Source organism: Armigeres subalbatus, chromosome 1 (assembly GCF_024139115.2).
Source record: "Armigeres subalbatus isolate Guangzhou_Male chromosome 1, GZ_Asu_2, whole genome shotgun sequence".
NCBI lineage: Eukaryota > Metazoa > Arthropoda > Insecta > Diptera > Culicidae > Armigeres > Armigeres subalbatus.
In genome coordinates, this window is record NC_085139.1 from 200,197,315 (window position 1) to 200,215,476 (window position 18,162).

At 44.5% G+C, this 18,162-nt stretch overlaps 1 protein-coding gene across 1 annotated transcript; it reads right to left on the reverse strand.

Moving 5' to 3' along the window:
- Positions 1-14,441: 14,441 nt before the first annotated feature.
- LOC134209828 (uncharacterized) lies at positions 14,442-15,338 on the reverse strand. The gene is made up of 2 exons (XM_062685856.1): positions 15,182-15,338; positions 14,442-15,109 (listed from the first exon to the last, which is right to left on the reverse strand). The coding sequence occupies exons 1-2, from the start codon at positions 15,233-15,235 to the stop codon at positions 14,663-14,665; spliced, it is 501 nt and encodes a 166-aa protein (XP_062541840.1). The 5' UTR covers positions 15,236-15,338; the 3' UTR covers positions 14,442-14,662.
- Between the last annotated feature and the right edge of the window lie 2,824 nt (positions 15,339-18,162).

Consider the following 18,162-nt stretch of genomic DNA (forward strand, 5'->3'; position numbering starts at 1 on the left):
TCGACTGGATGCAAGGTATCTTAGTAAAGGTGCCCAAAAAGGGTGACCTGACTGTATGCGATAACTGGCGAGGCATTATGTTGCTGTGTAACGTTCTCAAAGTTCTGTGCAAAATTATCCTAGCCCGGATTCAGGAGAAGATCGATGCGGCTCTCCGGCGGCAGCAAGCCGGATTCCGTACCGGAAGATCCTGTGTGGACCATATTGTCACGCTCCGCATCATTCTGGAGCAGGTCAACGAATTCCAAGAGTCCCTTTACTTGGTATTCATTGACTACGAAAAAGCTTTCGACCGTCTCAATCACGAGAATATGTGAGGCGCCCTGAGACGCAAGGGGGTTCCTGAGAAAATCATCGGCCTCATCGAAGCACAGTACGAGGCCTTTTCGTGTAGAGTGCTGCACAATGGGGTCCTGTCCGACCCTATCCGGGTCGTAGCTGGTGTGAGGCAAGGATGTATCCTATCACCGTTACTGTTCCTCATCGTAATCGATGAGATTCTGGTAGGTGCGATTGACCGTGAACCAAACCGCGGGCTGTTATGGCAGCCTATAACCATGGAGCATCTAAACGACTTCGAATTGGCTGATGACGTTGCACTCCTCGATGAACGGCGCTCTGATATGCAGAGTAAGCTCAACGACCTTGCCGAGCGCTCCTCTTCGGTAGGTTTAGTCATCAACGTCAACAAAACCAAATCGTTGGATGTAAACACGGCGACTCCTTCCAGTTTCACAGTAGCCGGGCAACCAGTGGAGAATGTTGAAAGCCTCCAATATCTTGGTAGCCAAATGGCGTCGGACGGCTGTACCAAGATCGACATAGGCGCACGGATCAAGAAAGCAAGGGCTGCCTTTGCGAGTTTAAGAAATATCTGGAAAAACAGGCAGATAAGTGAACGCACCAAAATACGAATTTTCAACTCTAACGTAAAATCTGTGCTTTTATACGCTAGCGAAACATGGTGTGTATCAGTGGAGAACACTCAACGGCTGCTGGTGTTCATTAACAGATGCCTGCGGTATATAATTCTGGCCTGGTGGCCTCACAACTGGATCTCAAACAATGAGCTCCATCGTCGTTGTCACCAGAGGCCGATAGCAACAGAAATTCGGGATCGGAAGTGGGGCTGGGTCGGCCACACTCTACGTAGGGGCGGAAACGAAATCTGTAAACAAGCATTAGACTGGAACCCAGCGGGACATCGCAGCAGAGGCAGACCCAGAGGCTCATGGCGGCGAAGCCTCAATAAAGAAATAAAAGAAGTCGACCGAAATCTAACCTGGCAACAGGTTAAAGCGATATCCGGGCAACGCTCAGGATGGAGATCTTTCAAGTCGGCCCTTTGCACCACCGGAGGTGTACAGGATCCGTAAGTAAGTAAGTAAGCTCTCAGTAAAATCGTATTTATATTTATGTGTATCTGTTTCAGAGAATTAGGTCCGCCTGGGTACTGCAAATTTCCACGGTCTTCTTATCGGAACACCTATGCTGCATAGTGAAAAAAATCACTAAACCACCAATAGAACACCTCACTTCTCTTCGTTTCGTAGAGTAGCAGGCATTAGGCATTTATTCTAGAGTGCCCCGCTTCAATCAGAACTAACTCTGGTCAACCGGGTGCAAACAATTTATTCTATCATGGACTTCTGTCAAAATTTTATACCAGCTTCATTCGAGTAATAACCTCATCGCAAAATTATCGAATTAACTTACGTTAAATTATCGAGCTCCGATAATAATTCAGTTGATTCATCGTTATCGTAGCAACTGATAACGTTGACCACAATCAACTTTATCGGCGATAACGATCAATTAACGATTAACAACTCTGAGTAGGACAATGCTTTGACTGTCCTACCCAGGAACATTCATGCGTAGGACATGTCCTACTTGTTTTACCTACTCCCGCTCCCGACGCCACTGATGTATAGTAAGATTCCGAAAGAATTATGAATATATTTCACTTGAAATAATTCAAACTGTTTTCAAAAAGGGTGAGATCTGTTCTTTCTTAATCCAAAACTTTATTTATATCTATTTCGATATAAGTTTTTCGACTGTAAGGTCGAAACAGGGATATCTATCTGTGGCAGAATTATATACCTAGCGAATACAAAAAGCTTCATAGGAATTTGATCATCTGTTTTGCGACACATCTGCGTTCGAAGATTTTCGAAAGAATTACCGTACTGGGCCCTCCTTAGCCGTGCGCTAAGACGCGTCTAGGCAATTTTCGGATTGGAAATTGTCTCGACTTCCCTGGGCATAAAAGTATCATCGTGCTAGCCTCATGATATACGAATGCAAAAATGGTATCCTGGCTTAGAAACCTCGCAGTTAATAACTGTGGAAGTGCTTTGCGAACACTAAGCTGCGAGGCGGCTCTGTCCCAGTGTGGGGATGTAATGTCAATAAGAAGAAGAAGAAGAACCGTACTGGAACCTTAGAGGAAGTGCTCACTAATAACGGGTTAGGGTAAATCCAGGTGAGATGCCGCACTATCCCTTACAATAGGTATAGATGACTCAAAAAAAATCAGGGTGATACGCCGCACCTCCCTACTATCAGCACTTCAATGAGATATTATTGTTAAGTGGGAAAATGTTGTAAAATACAAAGACCAAGTTATTGCAAGGGATTGGTAGGAGAATCTTGAGCATGAGCATGAGCATGATTGACCGCCCACGTTTGCTACTCCGTTATTGCCAGGTCAGCTGTAATTACACAGAGAACCAACAGATAATGTTTGGGACTAACATCATCATCAATGTGTAAGAACTGTTGACCCAAATATTAAGCAATACCAGCGCCGTGTCCGAATGCAGGTCAATTAAGGAATGAGTAGGAGAATGTTGACGTGATACTCGCTTTAATGGAAGCTGACGAGTCATCTGCCCTTCCACGAGAAATCACTGGGATGTTGGATACATGGGGTAGGTATTGTAGCAGGGTTCGTTTTGGTAAACGGTTTGCCGTGTGAAGCGTGTAGTTTGATGAATTTTAATCAAAAATACAATCAAACGCGCACTAATCAATCGACTTATCAACAGCACCTAGCAGAACAAAATATTTCAATGATCACGCGATCGCTCTGCGTACTAATACAAACACGATAGAACACGCACAACATTTTTATTTGTTAATCAATTTAATTACCCGCAATATTTCATTTGCTAATTAATTTGTTCACCCATACAAAGCAGAAAAAATATTTCGGAGATCACGTGATCGTTCTGTATTTGTTAATAATTTACTCTTTGAATGTAAATTAAGAATATATTATAAATTATGTGCATATTGTCAATACAGTCCAGTCGAGTCGATGTTCTTTGGCTCGATATCGACTCATGGAAGCAAATTATCTCACATTAAAATATAATTCACCTCTTTAAAATATAATTAGGTATAATGTCACGACTGCAATCGTTCGAATACCATACCTGTATATGAGCAAACGCCATGCTTCAAAAAATATTTCCATTTATCTTTTTTTTTTAATCTTTCGTTTATTTGGAAGGCTCATTTGCCGTGAAGCGTTACGGAGCCGAAATCAAGTTTAACAATACATTTCTCGGGTACTTATTCAAAAGGACGTATGTGATTTTGTAAACAAAGATTCAAACGTCGATTTGTCCAATCTGATGGCACTCCCACGCAAACCTACACCACCAACAGGTAGCCGAAGGCTTCCCCTATCTGTCTGTGGTGATGGTTTGCGTGGGAGTGCCATCAGATTGGACAAATCGACGTTTGAATCTTTGTTTACAAAATCACATACGTCCTTTTGAATAAGTACCCGAGATTTCTTGATTCTTATACATAGTGTTAGTTTTGGGGAACCGAAAGACTCGCGGTTTAGTCGAGGTTAGGGAATACAATAATACAGTAGGAAAGGAAAGGATTTTAGGGTGCTTAAGTAATTAAGATGCTGATGTTCACAAAGTTGACATTCCTCGCATTTTTACATCTGTAACGGGACAAACAAACTTTTTTTTGGGAGACAACGAGAAGAGGAGGACATACGGAAGGGATTAACGACAGGCATGGAAATGTACAACAAGAGGAAGACATTCGATATGGAGTACGACGGACAAGGGAATGGGCAGACAAGACAATGATTTCAGTTTTACACCAGCAACTTTCAAAAATTGGTGGACCAGGGACATGTACTCTAGATCAAGGCCCGACAACACTTCCCTAATAGGCTTTGGTTGTTTTCCTCGGACCCGGAGATGTTCAGTTAGCGCAGATCTGGGGCCACGATGCTCCTCGCACGCCCACACGACAAGATCGATGTCCTGATAATCCTCGCCGCAAACACAGAGATTTCCTACCGAGAGCCCCACTCTGAAAAGATGTGCATTTAGAGTGTAGTGATTGGACATTAGACGACACATGGTTCGAATGAAGTCTCGTCCCATATTCAATTTTTTGAACCATGGACGCTTCGACACCTGCGGGCGAATTGAATACAGCCATCTACCCAACTCCCCATTTGTCCATTTCTGTTGCCAGCTGTTCAAGGTTTCCTGACGAACTAATGTGAAGAATCATCGAAGGGTATTTTCCGATCGTAAATATCACCTTCCATAGCGCCCACCTTAGCCAAAGAGTCCGCTTTCTCATTTCCCGGGATCGAGCAATGAGAAGGGGCCCAAGCCATGGTGATTGTGTAAGACCGTTGTGATAAGGCACTCAAAGCTTTCCGTATCCCATTCAGTAGATACGCTGAGTGCTTAACCGGTTTCATTGACTGAACAACCTTCAAGGAACTTAGACTGTCGGTGAAGATGAAAAAGTGGTCAGGAGGTAGGGATGCGATTTGCTCGAGTGAATAGTGTATAGCTGCTAGCTCAGCAGTATACACGGAACAAGGCTCTTTGAGCTTAAAGTAGGCGCTATGAAAAACGTTGAAAACACCGAAACCAGTGGAGTCATCAATTTTTGACCCGTCTGTAAAAAAGCTTCTCTCCTCACTGGCGTGCCCGTATTTGCTTGCAAATAATGGAGGTATGACCTCCGCACACAGAAAGTCTGCTATTCCATGAACCTCCTGCTTCATGGACAGATCAAAAGTAACAGAGGAACTGTAAGAGTCTAAGAAGTTAGCACGATTGGTGTCAACCAAAGATGGGCTTACCTCCAGCGTTATGTACCAGTGGTAAATACTCATGAATCGAGATTGAGGGTTTTGTTTGAGCAGCTTCTCGAAGTTGTCAATGACCAATGGATTGAGAACCTCACAGCGGATGAGGAACCAGAGTGATAATTCCGCGAAACGATCTGTGAATGGCAGTACTCCTGCAAGTACTTCCAAACTCATCGTATGCGTCGAATTCATACAACCTAACGCGATACGGAGACAGCGGTACTGAATCCGTTGAAGCTTCAGCATGTGTGTTTTAGCCGCGGACTTGAAGCAGAAACTACCGTATTTGAGAACCGATATAATGGTTGTTCGGTACAACGTGATAAGATCTTCGGGATGCGCTCCCCACCAAGTTCCAGTTATCGTTCGCATGAAGTTGATTCTTTTCTGGCATTTTTGTGTCAGATACACAATGTGTTTCCCAAAGGTGCATTTCGAGTCGAACCAGACCCCGAGGTATTTAGAAGACATGCTATGAGTGATTGCCTTACCCATCAGTTGGAGCGGAAACTTTGCCGGCTTATGTTTTTTTGAAAAGACAACCATCTCAGTTTTCTCCGGAGAGAATTCGATACCCAGCTTCGTAGCCCAAGTAGACAAATTGTCCAAAGTATCTTGCAGTGGTCCTTGCAGATCAACTGCGGTTGGCCCCGAAACGGATACAACGCAGTCATCCGCAAGCTGTCTTAACGAACAATTCGGCATGAGACATTCATCAATATCTCTGACGTAAAAATTGTAAAGAAGGGGACTCAAACATGAGCCCTGGGGGAGACCCATGTAGCTAATTCTTGAAGTTGCCGAGTCTCCATGAGAAAAACTCATACGCCTCTCTGACAAATAGTTGTTCAGAATTGGTGAAAGTCCACACGAGTGGAGTTTGTCGGATAAAACATCAACGCAAACTGAATCAAAAGCCCCCTTAATGTCCAAAAAAACTGAGCCCATTTGCTCTTTTTTAGCGAAAGTAAGCTTAATTTCTTAATTTCTATTATCGAGCGGCTACCTTCTACCAAAGCTGTGGCACCACCAACGAGCTGGGAACCGGCTTCATAGTGCTGGGTAAGATGCGCCAACGCGTGATTGGGTGGCAGCCAATCAACGCAAGGATGTGCAAGCTGAGGATTAAAGGCCGTTTCTTCAACTATAGCATCATCAACGTGCACTGCCCACACGAAGGGAGACCCGACGACGAGAAAGAAGCGTTCTACGCACAGCTGGAGCAAACATACGATGGATGCCCACTGCGGGACGTTAAAATCGTCATCGGTGACATGAACGCACAGGTAGGAAGGGAGGAAATGTATAGACCGATCGTCGGACCGGATAGTCTGCACACCGTATCGAATGACAACGGCCAACGATGCATAAACTTCGCAGCCTCCCGCGGAATGGTAGTCCGAAGCACCTTCTTTCCCCGCAAAAATATCCACAAGGCCACATGGAGATCACCTAACCAAGAAACGGAAAACCAAATCGACCACGTTCTAATCGACGGTAAATTCTTCTCCGACATCACGAACGTCCGCACTTACCGCAGTGCGAATATTGGATCCGACCACTACCTCGTTGCAGTATGCCTGCGCTCAAAACTCTCGACGGTGTACAACACGCGTCGAAGTCGGACGCCGCGGCTTAACATTGGGCGGCTACAAGATGGTAGACTAGCCCAAGAATACGCGCAGCAGCTGGAAGTGGCACTTCCAACGGAAGAGCAGCTAGGCGCAGCATCTCTTGAAGATGGCTGGAGAGATATTCGATCCGCCATTGGTAGCACCGCAACCGCTGCACTTGGCACGGTGCCTCCGGATCAGAGAAACGACTGGTATGACGGCGAATGTGAGCAGTTAGTGGAAGAGAAGAATGCAGCATGGGCGAGATTGCTGCAACACCGCACGAGGGCGAACGAGGCACGATATAAACAGGCGCGGAACAGACAAAACTCGATTTTCCGGAGGAAAAAGCGCCAGCAGGAAGATCGAGACCGTGAAGAAACGGAGCAACTGTACCGCGCTAATAACACACGAAAGTTCTATGAGAAGTTAAACCGTTCACGTAAGGGCCACGTGCCACAGCCCGATATGTGTAAGGACATAAACGGGAACCTTCTTACGAACGAGCGTGAGGTGATCCAAAGGTGGCGGCAGCACTCCGAAGAACACCTGAATGGCGATGTGGCAGACGAAGATGGCGGTATGGTGATGGACCTGGGAGAACGCGCGCAGGACATAATTCTACCGGCTCCGGATCTCCAGGAAATCCAGGAGGAGATTGGCCGGCTCAAGAACAACAAAGCCCCTGGGGTTGACCAACTACCAGGAGAGCTATTTAAACACGGTGGTGAGGCACTGGCTAGAGCGCTGCACTGGGTCATTACCAAGATTTGGGAGGAGGAAGTTTTACCGCAGGAGTGGATGGAAGGTGTCGTGTGCCCCATCTACAAAAAGGGCGATAAGCTGGATTGTGGCAACTACCGCGCAATCACATTGCTGAACGCCGCCTACAAGGTACTCTCCCAAATTTTATGCCGTCGACTAGCACCAACTGCAAGGGAGTTCGTGGGGCAGTACCAGGCGGGTTTTATGGGCGAACGCTCCACCACGGACCAGGTGTTTGCCATTCGCCAAGTACTGCAGAAATGCCGCGAATACAACGTGCCAACACATCATCTATTCATCGACTTCAAAGCCGCATATGATACAATCGATCGGGACCAGCTATGGCAGCTAATGCACGAACACGGTTTTCCGGATAAACTGACACGGTTGATCAAAGCGACGATGGATCGGGTGATGTGCGTAGTTCGAGTTTCAGGGGCATTCTCGAGTCCCTTCGAAACCCGCAGAGGGTTACGGCAAGGTGATGGTCTTTCGTGTTTGTTATTCAACATCGCTTTGGAAGGTGTAATACGAAGAGCAGGGATTAACACGAGTGGTACAATTTTCAATAAGTCCGTCCAGCTATTTGGTTTCGCCGACGACATAGATATTTTGGCACGTAACTTTGAGAAGATTGAGGAAGCCTACATCAGACTGAAGAGGGAAGCTAAGCGGATCGGACTAGTCATCAACACGTCGAAGACGAAGTACATGATAGGAAGAGGTTCAAGAAAAGACAATGTGAGCCACCCACCGCGAGTTTGCATCGGTGGTGACGAAATCGAGGTGGTAGAAGAATTTGTGTACTTGGGCTCACTGGTGATTGCCGAAATGACACCAGCAGAGAAATTCGGAGACGCATAGTGGCTGGAAATCGTACGTACTTTGACTCCGCAAGACGCTCCGATCGAATAGAGTTCGCCGACGTACCAAACTGACAATCTACAAAACGCTCATTAGACCGGTAGTCCTCTACGTACACGAAACCTGGACGATGCTCGTGGAAGACCAACGCGCACTTGGAGTTTTCGAAAGGAAAGTGCTGCGTACCATCTATGGTGGGGGTGCAGATGGTGGACGGTACGTGGAGGAGGCGAATGAACCACGAGTTGCATCAGCTGCTGGGAGAACCATCCATCGTTCACACCGCGAAAATCGGAAAACTGCGGTGGGCCGGGCACGTAGCCAGAATGTCGGACAGAAACCCGGTGAAAATGGTTCTCGACAACGATCCGACGGGCACAAGAAGGCGAGGTGCGCAGCGGGCAAGGTGGATCGATCAGGTGGAAGATGACTTGCGGACCCTCCGTAGACTGCGTGGTTGGCGACGTGTAGCCATGGACCGAGCCGAATGGAGAAGACTCTTATATACCGCACAGGCCACTTCGGCCTTAGTCTGAATAAATAAATAAATAAAAGCTTAATTTCTGAAGAAAGCAACGCAAGACAGTCGTTCGTTCCTTTGCCCTTTCGGAAACCAAATTGTGTATCTGACAAAAAACTATTCGATTCAACCTATTTGTCTAGCCGGAAGAGAATCATCTTCTCCAACAACTTCCGAAGACATGACAGCATCGCGATGGGGCGATACGAGTTATAATCCGACGCGGGTTTTCCGGGCTTCTGGATGGCTATCACCCTCACTTGCCTCCAATCATCCGGAACAATGTTGCACTCCAGTAACTGGTTGAACAAGCTCAATGGGCGCCTCTTCGCGACGTCTGGGAGGTTTTTAAGCACATCGAACCTTATTTTATCCATCCCTGGAGCGGAATTGTTACATGAAAGGAGGGCAAGCGAGAATTCAATCATCGAAAAGGGGCGATCCATGTCATCCGTGTCAGTAAAAGCATCATGTAGCTTTTGTTTCACCAGCACCGAATCCGGACAACCTTTCGTTGCGAAGTCAAGTATCCACCGCGACAAGGTTTCACGATCTTCATTTAGTTTTTTTAGTTTTCATTAAAGTCTCGCGCGATAAACCTTCAACGAAAGTGCGCCAATATTCACGTTTCTTCACTTTGAACAGTTTCTTGAACTGGATCTCGAGCGCGATGTACCGTTTGTGAAGAACGATCGAACCGTGCTTCCTAAATTCTTTGAACGCGGTGGATTTCTTGCGATAAAGTTGTGTACACTCGACATCCCACCACGGACTGGGTGGTTTCCTATGAACCGACGCTCCTGGCACTGACCGGCTTTGTGCCTGAAGAGCACTGTCAAGGATCAACTGGAATAGAAACTCGTACTCTTCTCGCGGGGGAAATGCTTCTATCGACGTTACGCCATCAATGATGGCCTCCGCATATGTGCCCCAATCGATTTGCTTCGTGAGGTCATATGAGAGGTCGATAGAAACAGATTGATAACGTCCATTGGAAATCGAGACTTCGATCGGCAAATAATCACTACCATGGGGATCTTGAACCACCTTCCAAGTACAGTCCAACGATAATGAGCTTGAACATATTGAAAAATCTAATCGACTATCTTTCGCTGAAGATGCCACACTTCTCCAGTATTAAGAATGGTCATATTGAAGTCGTCGCAGAGGTCGTATGTCATAGATGAACGGTTGTCGTCGTACAGTTCCCCCCAGCCTGTTCCGTGGAAGTTAAAATCTCCCAAGAGCAATCGTGGCTCGAGCATAACCGAGCAGATGTGCGAGAGATCTCTACGAGATATCGTGGTGTTTGGAGGAAGATATATCGAGGCGATACTGAGGTCTTTTCCTCGAATAGTCACCTGACATGCGACAGCTTCGGTGCCAGACATCGGCGCAAGATCGACTCTATAGAAGGAGTGCTGTTTTTTGATCCCTAAAAGCACCCCTCCATACCGATTTGCCCGATCGCGGCGGATTATGTTGAAATCAGGAAAATTAAGGTTCACATCTGGTGTTATCCAAGTTTCACGTAAAGCAAAAGCATCGCATTGTAATTTGTTAACTAAAAATTTGAAAATATCTAATTTTGGAAGAATACTTCGACAGTTCCACTGTAGAATCGAAATCATGTTACCCTTATTGACTAAGTTAGCCAGGATACAAATGACTCGAGGAGGGGCATTTTCGAAGCCAGCTGCTTCAGGAGAAGAGCCAGAATAGGAAGAACAGTTTTGACCATGTTCTTCACGGGGTCGGAAGCATCAAAGAAGTTGAGGATGAGCTTCACGATGCTAGAAAGTGTGAACATTGGAGCGCTCGGGAGTTCTTCTGCTCGCTCTCTATGTTCTCTTTCCGACTGAGAAATCGCAAAAATTGGGGCATCTGGGATTTTAGATGTTCCCGGAAGCGGCGGAAACTCTCGATCATCCCGATGTGAAACCACAAAAGTTGAACGTTTTTGAGTATTTCCACCCGCTTTGAATTTGACCATGTTGGATTGGGGCTCACTTTGAGGCTGTTTTCTAGGCTTTTTCAAGGGTCGCTGGTTCTGTTTTATTCTCTTCCTCGTTGAGCCATTGAAAACAAAGGGAACCCCATTTCCAACCTCTGAGTCGGAGCTACCTTGATCGTCCAAAAGAAGAGACGAGTAGATGGTGTCAGAAACGACTGGAGAAGCGGCCTTCCTCAACATTTCGGCGTAACTTCGCCGAGAACGCTGCTGAAGAGACCGTTTCTGGTGGATTCGCTGCTGTATGTACGTTGGGCAAGCTTCAAGAGCATGTGGAGGGCTTTCGCTACAATAGACACATTTCGGTGCCGTCTTGCACGCCCCCTCCACATGCTTCTCTCCGCTTGATGCACAGCGAGGTTTATTGCAGCACTACTGAGCGGTTTAGCCCAGCTGCTTGCAATTAACACAGTTCATCACCTTCGGTACATACAGCCGAAGAGGTAGACGAAGTATGCTAATCACTACGTAGTCAGGCAGTGCGGACCCGGAAAAGGTGACGCAGAAAGAGTCGGACGGGGAATAAATCCGCTTCTCTCCCTCCTGCGACACCGAATACATTTGTTTGCAATCCAGTATCGCAACAGGAGGCAAAGAAACGTTCTTGAAACGACCGGAACCTTGTTTCAAATCGTCGCATGTCATGCTTCCCTCCGTCACCACCCCCGGGATCTCACACACTGCTGACGGTAAATACACCTTATATTCGAGAGTGAAAAGCTCACAGGTAGCAATCTCGTTGGTCTGTTTGCGATCACTGACCGTGACGCGAAGCTTACTGGACCCAACCATGTCAATGGTCGTAACAGACGAAAATCGCTTTTCCAGATCTTTGCTAATCTGGCTGATATTCAAACGTTTGCCTTTGGGTCGAAAGAAAACAACATATGGCCTACTAGAGTCATGAGGTTAGACCTTGGGACGGGGGCTCGTAGAGGAAATGTTAGCGTTGCTGGTATCCATTTCGTTTTGGTTTGGAACACCCGAATGCAACGAAACATCTGACATGGAATACGAAGTACCCCCGCCAACTTCGCCTTCGCGCATTGCGGACACGAAATGCGCCGCAGCAGCGAGGCACAATCTATTTTAAAACTAAACAATTATCACAAGGGCAGAAAAAAAACACACACACACACACACACAAATTAATGAGAGGGGAAGACAAGTTAAAGAAAAAAGGAAAAAAAAACTATTCCAATAAGATGGAGAAGAGAGGGAGCTCAAGTGAATACTTGCGTTCACACTGCTGTGTCGCCGGCTAACGGTTCTGGCAGCACACACTGGCTGGATGGAGACTCGCAACTCGGTGGGGCGGTCGAAGCGAACCACGCTGTTGTTGGTGTTCTCGCCGCAACTGGGTGGATGGATGGTGGCAGGACGGCAGCGTCTGTGTTGGTGGAGACGCACGATGGATGATGACTGTCGGCGTGGGGCGATGATGCCTGCGCCTGCGATGGACGCCGAAGAAACTGCAAAACTTTGCGTTGTCTTGCAAAAGCAACGAAATGGCTACTTAACTGCTTCAGCTAAGCACCACTTCCACTCAAGCACTATGCTTCAAAACACTTTCGAAAAAAAAACCTCTACCTGTACTTCAGGGAAAAAAACCAAAAGAGAAGCAGACCGTACGCGGACTTGGGTTAGGGACAGAAGGTCGAAAGACAAAAGGTCGAAAGGACAAAAGGTTGAAAGACAAAACGTCGAAAGACAAAAGGTCGAAGGGACAAAAGGTCGAAAAGGACAAAAGGTCGAAAGGGACAAAAGATCGAAAGGACAAAACGTCGAACGGGACAAAAGGTCGAAAGGACAAAACGTCGAACGGGACAAAAGGTCGAAAGAAAAAAATATCAATGTGATCAAAAAGGCGAAACAGATAAGAAACTGAAACGGAGAGTCTCGCATCAGAGTTACCGCACCGTTCCAGAGTAAATCAAGCTCGCACCACCTACACAGTTGTGTGTGCTCTTTTATTTTTCACAATTTTTAAAAATTTAATAAAATTCATTCAGTGAGTGCAACTAATAGATAGATGTTTGAGTTTTCTAAATGTCACTTCGGTTTGTCAAAATTGCGCACGCCGCACATCAAATGCACCGGCGTGTATTGAACGCAGGTGTATTTTTAATGCACGCGTCTGCGTGGCTGAGGCGTGCACTGTTTTGACAGATCAAAGTAACATTTAGAAAACCTAGATATCCATCTATTATTTACACTCATTGCCACCTGTATAGGACAACTCTGTCTAGCGCAATACAGGTTTTATTCATTTCATATTTCAACAATCTTCAACAGTCAACAATCATATTATTGTTTCATAGTCATTACTCCTTTTTTGAAAATCGCTCATTCTTCAATTTTGATTAATGATATAAGTGTGTAATTTGTGCTTGAAGTCAAATGCATTTCACAATTTCCTTTGGAATACACAAAACTTGTTTTTAATCGACCTTTTGTCCCTTTCGACCTTTTGTCCTTTCGACCTTTTGTCCTTTCGACCTTCTGTCGCTTTCGACGTTTTGTCCTTTCGACCTTTTGTCTTTTCGACCTTTTGTCTTTCGATCTTTTGTCCTTTCGACCTTTTGTCTTTCGACCTTTTGTCATAGATTCGCGGACTTACAACCGTCTCGCTCGGATGCTCGACGTGGAATGATAGTGTCCCATTCGGGGTAGTGGCCTTCGGGGAATGGCATTCGGGGTACTGGGGTGGAGCCGCTTTGCTAGTGTGTTTGAATCATATTATTCCGTACGTCAAACAAGACCGAAAATGCCGAGGAAGCATTTTTCATCTATTTTTAAATTTCAAATTAAACAATGTTCCTTTCGATTTTTGTGTCGAAAGAAAAACTGACGCATTCAGAATGATGAACTTCATCGTTCCCTGAAAGAAAATCGAATTTCGATTTTTTTATTTTAGGACCCAATTAAGAATAATCTTTATGATATGTTGATGTGAAAATATAGAAATATTCTTTGTTAGAGTACTCAAAACATCTTTACCAAATACCTTTGGACTTTAAAGTCGATTTATTATTCATTAAATAACAAAAACGAATGAAAATGAATTTCTAGAAGCATAATAGTTATTTGGCAAGAAATTCGAAGTAAACTTTGGTATAGTTTTGTAACAATCGAAAAAGAAAGGAACCAAAGAGAGACTGTCTTTAGCACATACCTCCTCATCTCAAAGCACTCTAGAATTCTTGATTTTAGTGCCCATCCGGCTTATCACGCGTTACGGTGCTGAGGATGCTGTGTCCTTCGACTATATGTCGAGACCTTTTTTCGAAAATTATTTTCAATCCGTGATTTTTGATAAACTTGAAAGCTTAAATGATCCTGAGACATTGTTGAACAGGACATTACTCTAAAAGTGGAATCTGTGGTATGAGAACTGATATTGATTGGTTATTAAAATCTAATTTGAAAGGGAATTGTTGTTGAAACGTTGGGAAAACATGCGGCAGACAATGAATTGTTCAAATTTCACGAAGAAAATGTTATCAGATTCAGAGGTAGATAAAAATGGTGTTGCTTTTATTATGTTAAACGATATTGTTTTTTTTGCGGCGAAAAGCCACAGTCCGATTTTTTCTGTGAATCTTAGAGAAAAAATGCTCTTTTGCATAAAAATGATTAAAGCTATATTTTAGACTAGTCAATTTGAAGAATTGTATTTTCCAATGTTATATAATTAATATGAAGGCACTTTTTATTAACAGATCGCGCAACTCATTTCAGTAATCCACGTATTCGTAGTCCGCCAGGGTCAGTGTTCGAATGTCCTCCTTCAGCACCTGAACCTGCCGCCAGATGGCCCGCTGCGTTACCGAGGCGCATCGCCGGTACTCCTTCAGCAGATGAGTTTCCCACAGAAACTCAGCGCAGAGGTCCAGCTCCCGTTGGCTGCGAACGTACAAATGAACGACAGCATCCTGAAACTCGGCCGGTGTATCCGCCTTGAAGGACCGTTCGAACAATCGCTGTAGCGAGCGGTTTTGGAAATCCACTGCTCGCTGCTCCAGCACTTGGGTGGTAAGCACGGTTGGTGGCTTCCGGGTTGCTACCGTGGCTACCACTTGCGAAGCAGGGGATCCGGCGGCGGTGGAGTATGGTGGCCTGGGTTTTCGTTCGGCGACGTTATATTCTGTGTCCTCTGAGGGTGACCATGGACGGAATTGGGCCTGAAATACACATTTTGGTGGCACTGTTTAACGTCTGTTCCAACTAATAAAAAGTGATTTATGACTTTATACCATGCAAACCGAGGCCAGACCCAGCAGAAAGGTCGTTTTCAGGATGAACTTCATGTCTGTTTTATCGATTGCTTCGAAGTGATCTGAACTGGCAAATAGTTTGCCTAATTTATAACGTTCTCTTTTGTTGTTCACAGATAGCAAGAGGAGCTTGTTATCTCGCGGACTTATGGCGACAGTTAGAGTAAATGTTTGCATTTGCATGAGGAAAGCTAAGCTAATTATCTTTCGAGAAATAGACTTCAAAATAGCACAGCTGCCGTGGTAACAAGTTGTGTAGTTTGTCATTTTGTAGGAGTAAAAGATTGATATCTTTTGGAGAAAATGCGATGTTATAGCCCCACAACGATGCTGATAATGGCGGTTACTATCCGTTAGATTCTCACGGCTGAGTTGAAAATCTGATAAATGAATGATTAATGATATACAGTTAATTTATTCGATTATGATGTTTTCAATCAATTAGTTCTCCCCATCCAGTGTGCTATGGCGCTGGCTGAAAATAAAAATTAAATGAATTGGAACGAGCTTATAAGTAGGAGATAATATTGGGTTTTTGCAGATTTGATAATAAATCAATCATTCATCAGAGTCAGTTGTGTTTTTGGTCTGTTATGAGTGAAAACGACTTCCTAATTAATCATTGATACGCAGTACAACCTTATTCAGCTTTTAGATTATCATAAATTATGAACGTCCATTTTATATTATATCATTGTTCCGGTTCTTTTTCTCATAGCTTCCATAATCATCCTATTACAATCAAAGAAATGAAAAGCACTTAGGATTGACACTTTTATTTTTGACGAACAATTTAGTTTTTAGTATCATTAACGATGTGCGTCAATGATTGTGTTCTGCATTGCGCGGCCGGTAATAAAATTTATCAGTTCTGTGCGTGATCTCTCTTGTTTCGGACCGCAGAACGATCGCGCGGTCGGACGAATTATTGTGTTCTGCATTGCGCGGCCGGTAATAAAATTAATCAGTTCTGTGCGTGATCTCTCTTGTTTCGGACCGCAGAACGATCGCTCGGTCGGACGAATTATTGTGATCTGCATTGCGCGGCCGGTAATAAAATTTATCAGTTCTGTGCGTGATCTCTCTTGTTTCGAAGCGGGCTTGGTAGTCATATGGCTACTGCTTCTGCCTCATACGCAGGAGGTCGTGGGTTCAATCCCAGGTCCGTTCCATTCTCCTACTTTGTATCTTCCTCTATATTTCTCATGTTCTAGCTAGAACTGGAAATGGACTTTCATACCGTTTCCATTTTTATTCCTATACCTTCAACTTGAGTATTCTAACAGTAATCTGCTAGAATTGGAAATGAACTATAGAGCTCGTTTCCTACATCCAATTAGAAATTCCATCAGTTACCTTCTCCTATCTATCACATTGGCAGCTCGTTAACCAAAACGGACCTCTGCCTCTCCAACCTAACCCAGAAATTCCAACAAATTCCGCATGAACTCGTGGCAAGTGCAGAGGTATATTCGGCTTGCAGTGGGCGAGTGATTGCATCATCATTTCCTCCCTTCCCTACATTGACTTGCATTCTGACGTGGCAGGCGCCAGTATGACCTAACAAATGAGATCACCAGTACTTGTACATTGAAGATGTGTGCTAGTCCCAAGCAAACATCTGTTGGTTCCCTGTGCAAGAACAGCTGATCTGGTCATAATGGAGTAGCAACTACGAGCAGTCAATCAAGCTCAAGCTCAAGCTCATTAACGATGTGCGTCAATTATTAAATTCTAGTTAGGTTGCTCCTGATTTATAGCTTTTAAAATGTGAAAATCCACTATGAGGTGCCCTCTGGAATAATGAATGAATCACTACGAATTAAACTAAAATAGTTAAACATAAACCAAGCTTACTGGTAGGGGGATAATTTTGTTCCTTCTGATGAAGTTGAGAACTTCCCTTAATAGGCTCTCGACTGTCAACCCTTGAAAAATATGGAATAAACCATTAAACGTCGGGCGTAGAAGAAACACGTCGTTTTAATTGCCAGTAAAGACTGAAAGCCGAAAATTTCTTGGTTGATAACTTCGCTCAGTTGGTATACATTTGACCGATCTCTTCAAAAACCAAGCTGTACCTCAAACAATTATTATTTATTTGCTCAGACTAATGCCGAAGTGGGCTGTGCAGTACATAAAAGTCTTTTCCATTTGGCTCGGTCTACGTAGGATCCGCAAATCGTCCTCCACCTGATCGATCTACCTTGCTCGCTGCGCACCACGCCTTCTTGTGCCCGTCGGATCGTTGTTGAGAACCATTTTCACCGGAATACTATCCGACATTCTAGCTACGTGCCCGGCCCACCACAGTCGTCCGATTGAAGTCGTCGCGGTGTGAAGGATGGATGGTTCTCCCAACAGCTGATGCAACTCGAGAAGGCCGGGAAATCCATAGTGTTATATACCGATCGATTCAGCTTGACGAATTGAGGTGATGTCTGTATGTGTGTATGTATACAAATTTTGTAGACACACTTTTTGGAACTTAGCATTATCCGATTTACTCGCAACAAGTTGCATTCGACGGGGAATGCGGTCCTATTGTTGGATATTTAAAATTGCCCGATCGAACATTGCATTTCGGAATTATTGAAAATCTTTGTTTCTCCTAATTCCCCAGTTTGGACATTTTTTTTCAAAGCCGATTTATTTTAAGAAATGGTGGCGATGCATTTTAATCAATGCAAAACATGCAAAATTATCAAAAAATATGATCTATTCCCCTAAAAAGGTGTTTTGACCTTTCTAATGTTTTTTTTTTTTCAATATAGAAAGGAGAAAGGCATCATCACTGCTAGGTGGAATTATCTGTTTTTTTTTTACGAGTTATTGCTGGTCGACAGTTCATCAGCTGAGATATTCGACTCCATCGAGGTAGGTAGGTAGTAAGAGAAAGGCTATTCGCATTTTCATTAATGGACGCTTTAAGTATACTGACAAAGTTCTGATCAAGCTTG

Excerpts from the sequence above, each read along its gene's own strand:
- LOC134209828 (XM_062685856.1), bottom strand. The coding sequence starts at position 15,235 with ATGAAGTTCATCCTGAAAACGACCTTTCTGCTGGGTCTGGCCTCGGTT. Across the intron at positions 15,110-15,181 it reads GTCTGGCCTCGGTTTGCATG|GCCCAATTCCGTCCATGGTC; the intron begins GTATAAAGTCAT and ends TGTGTATTTCAG.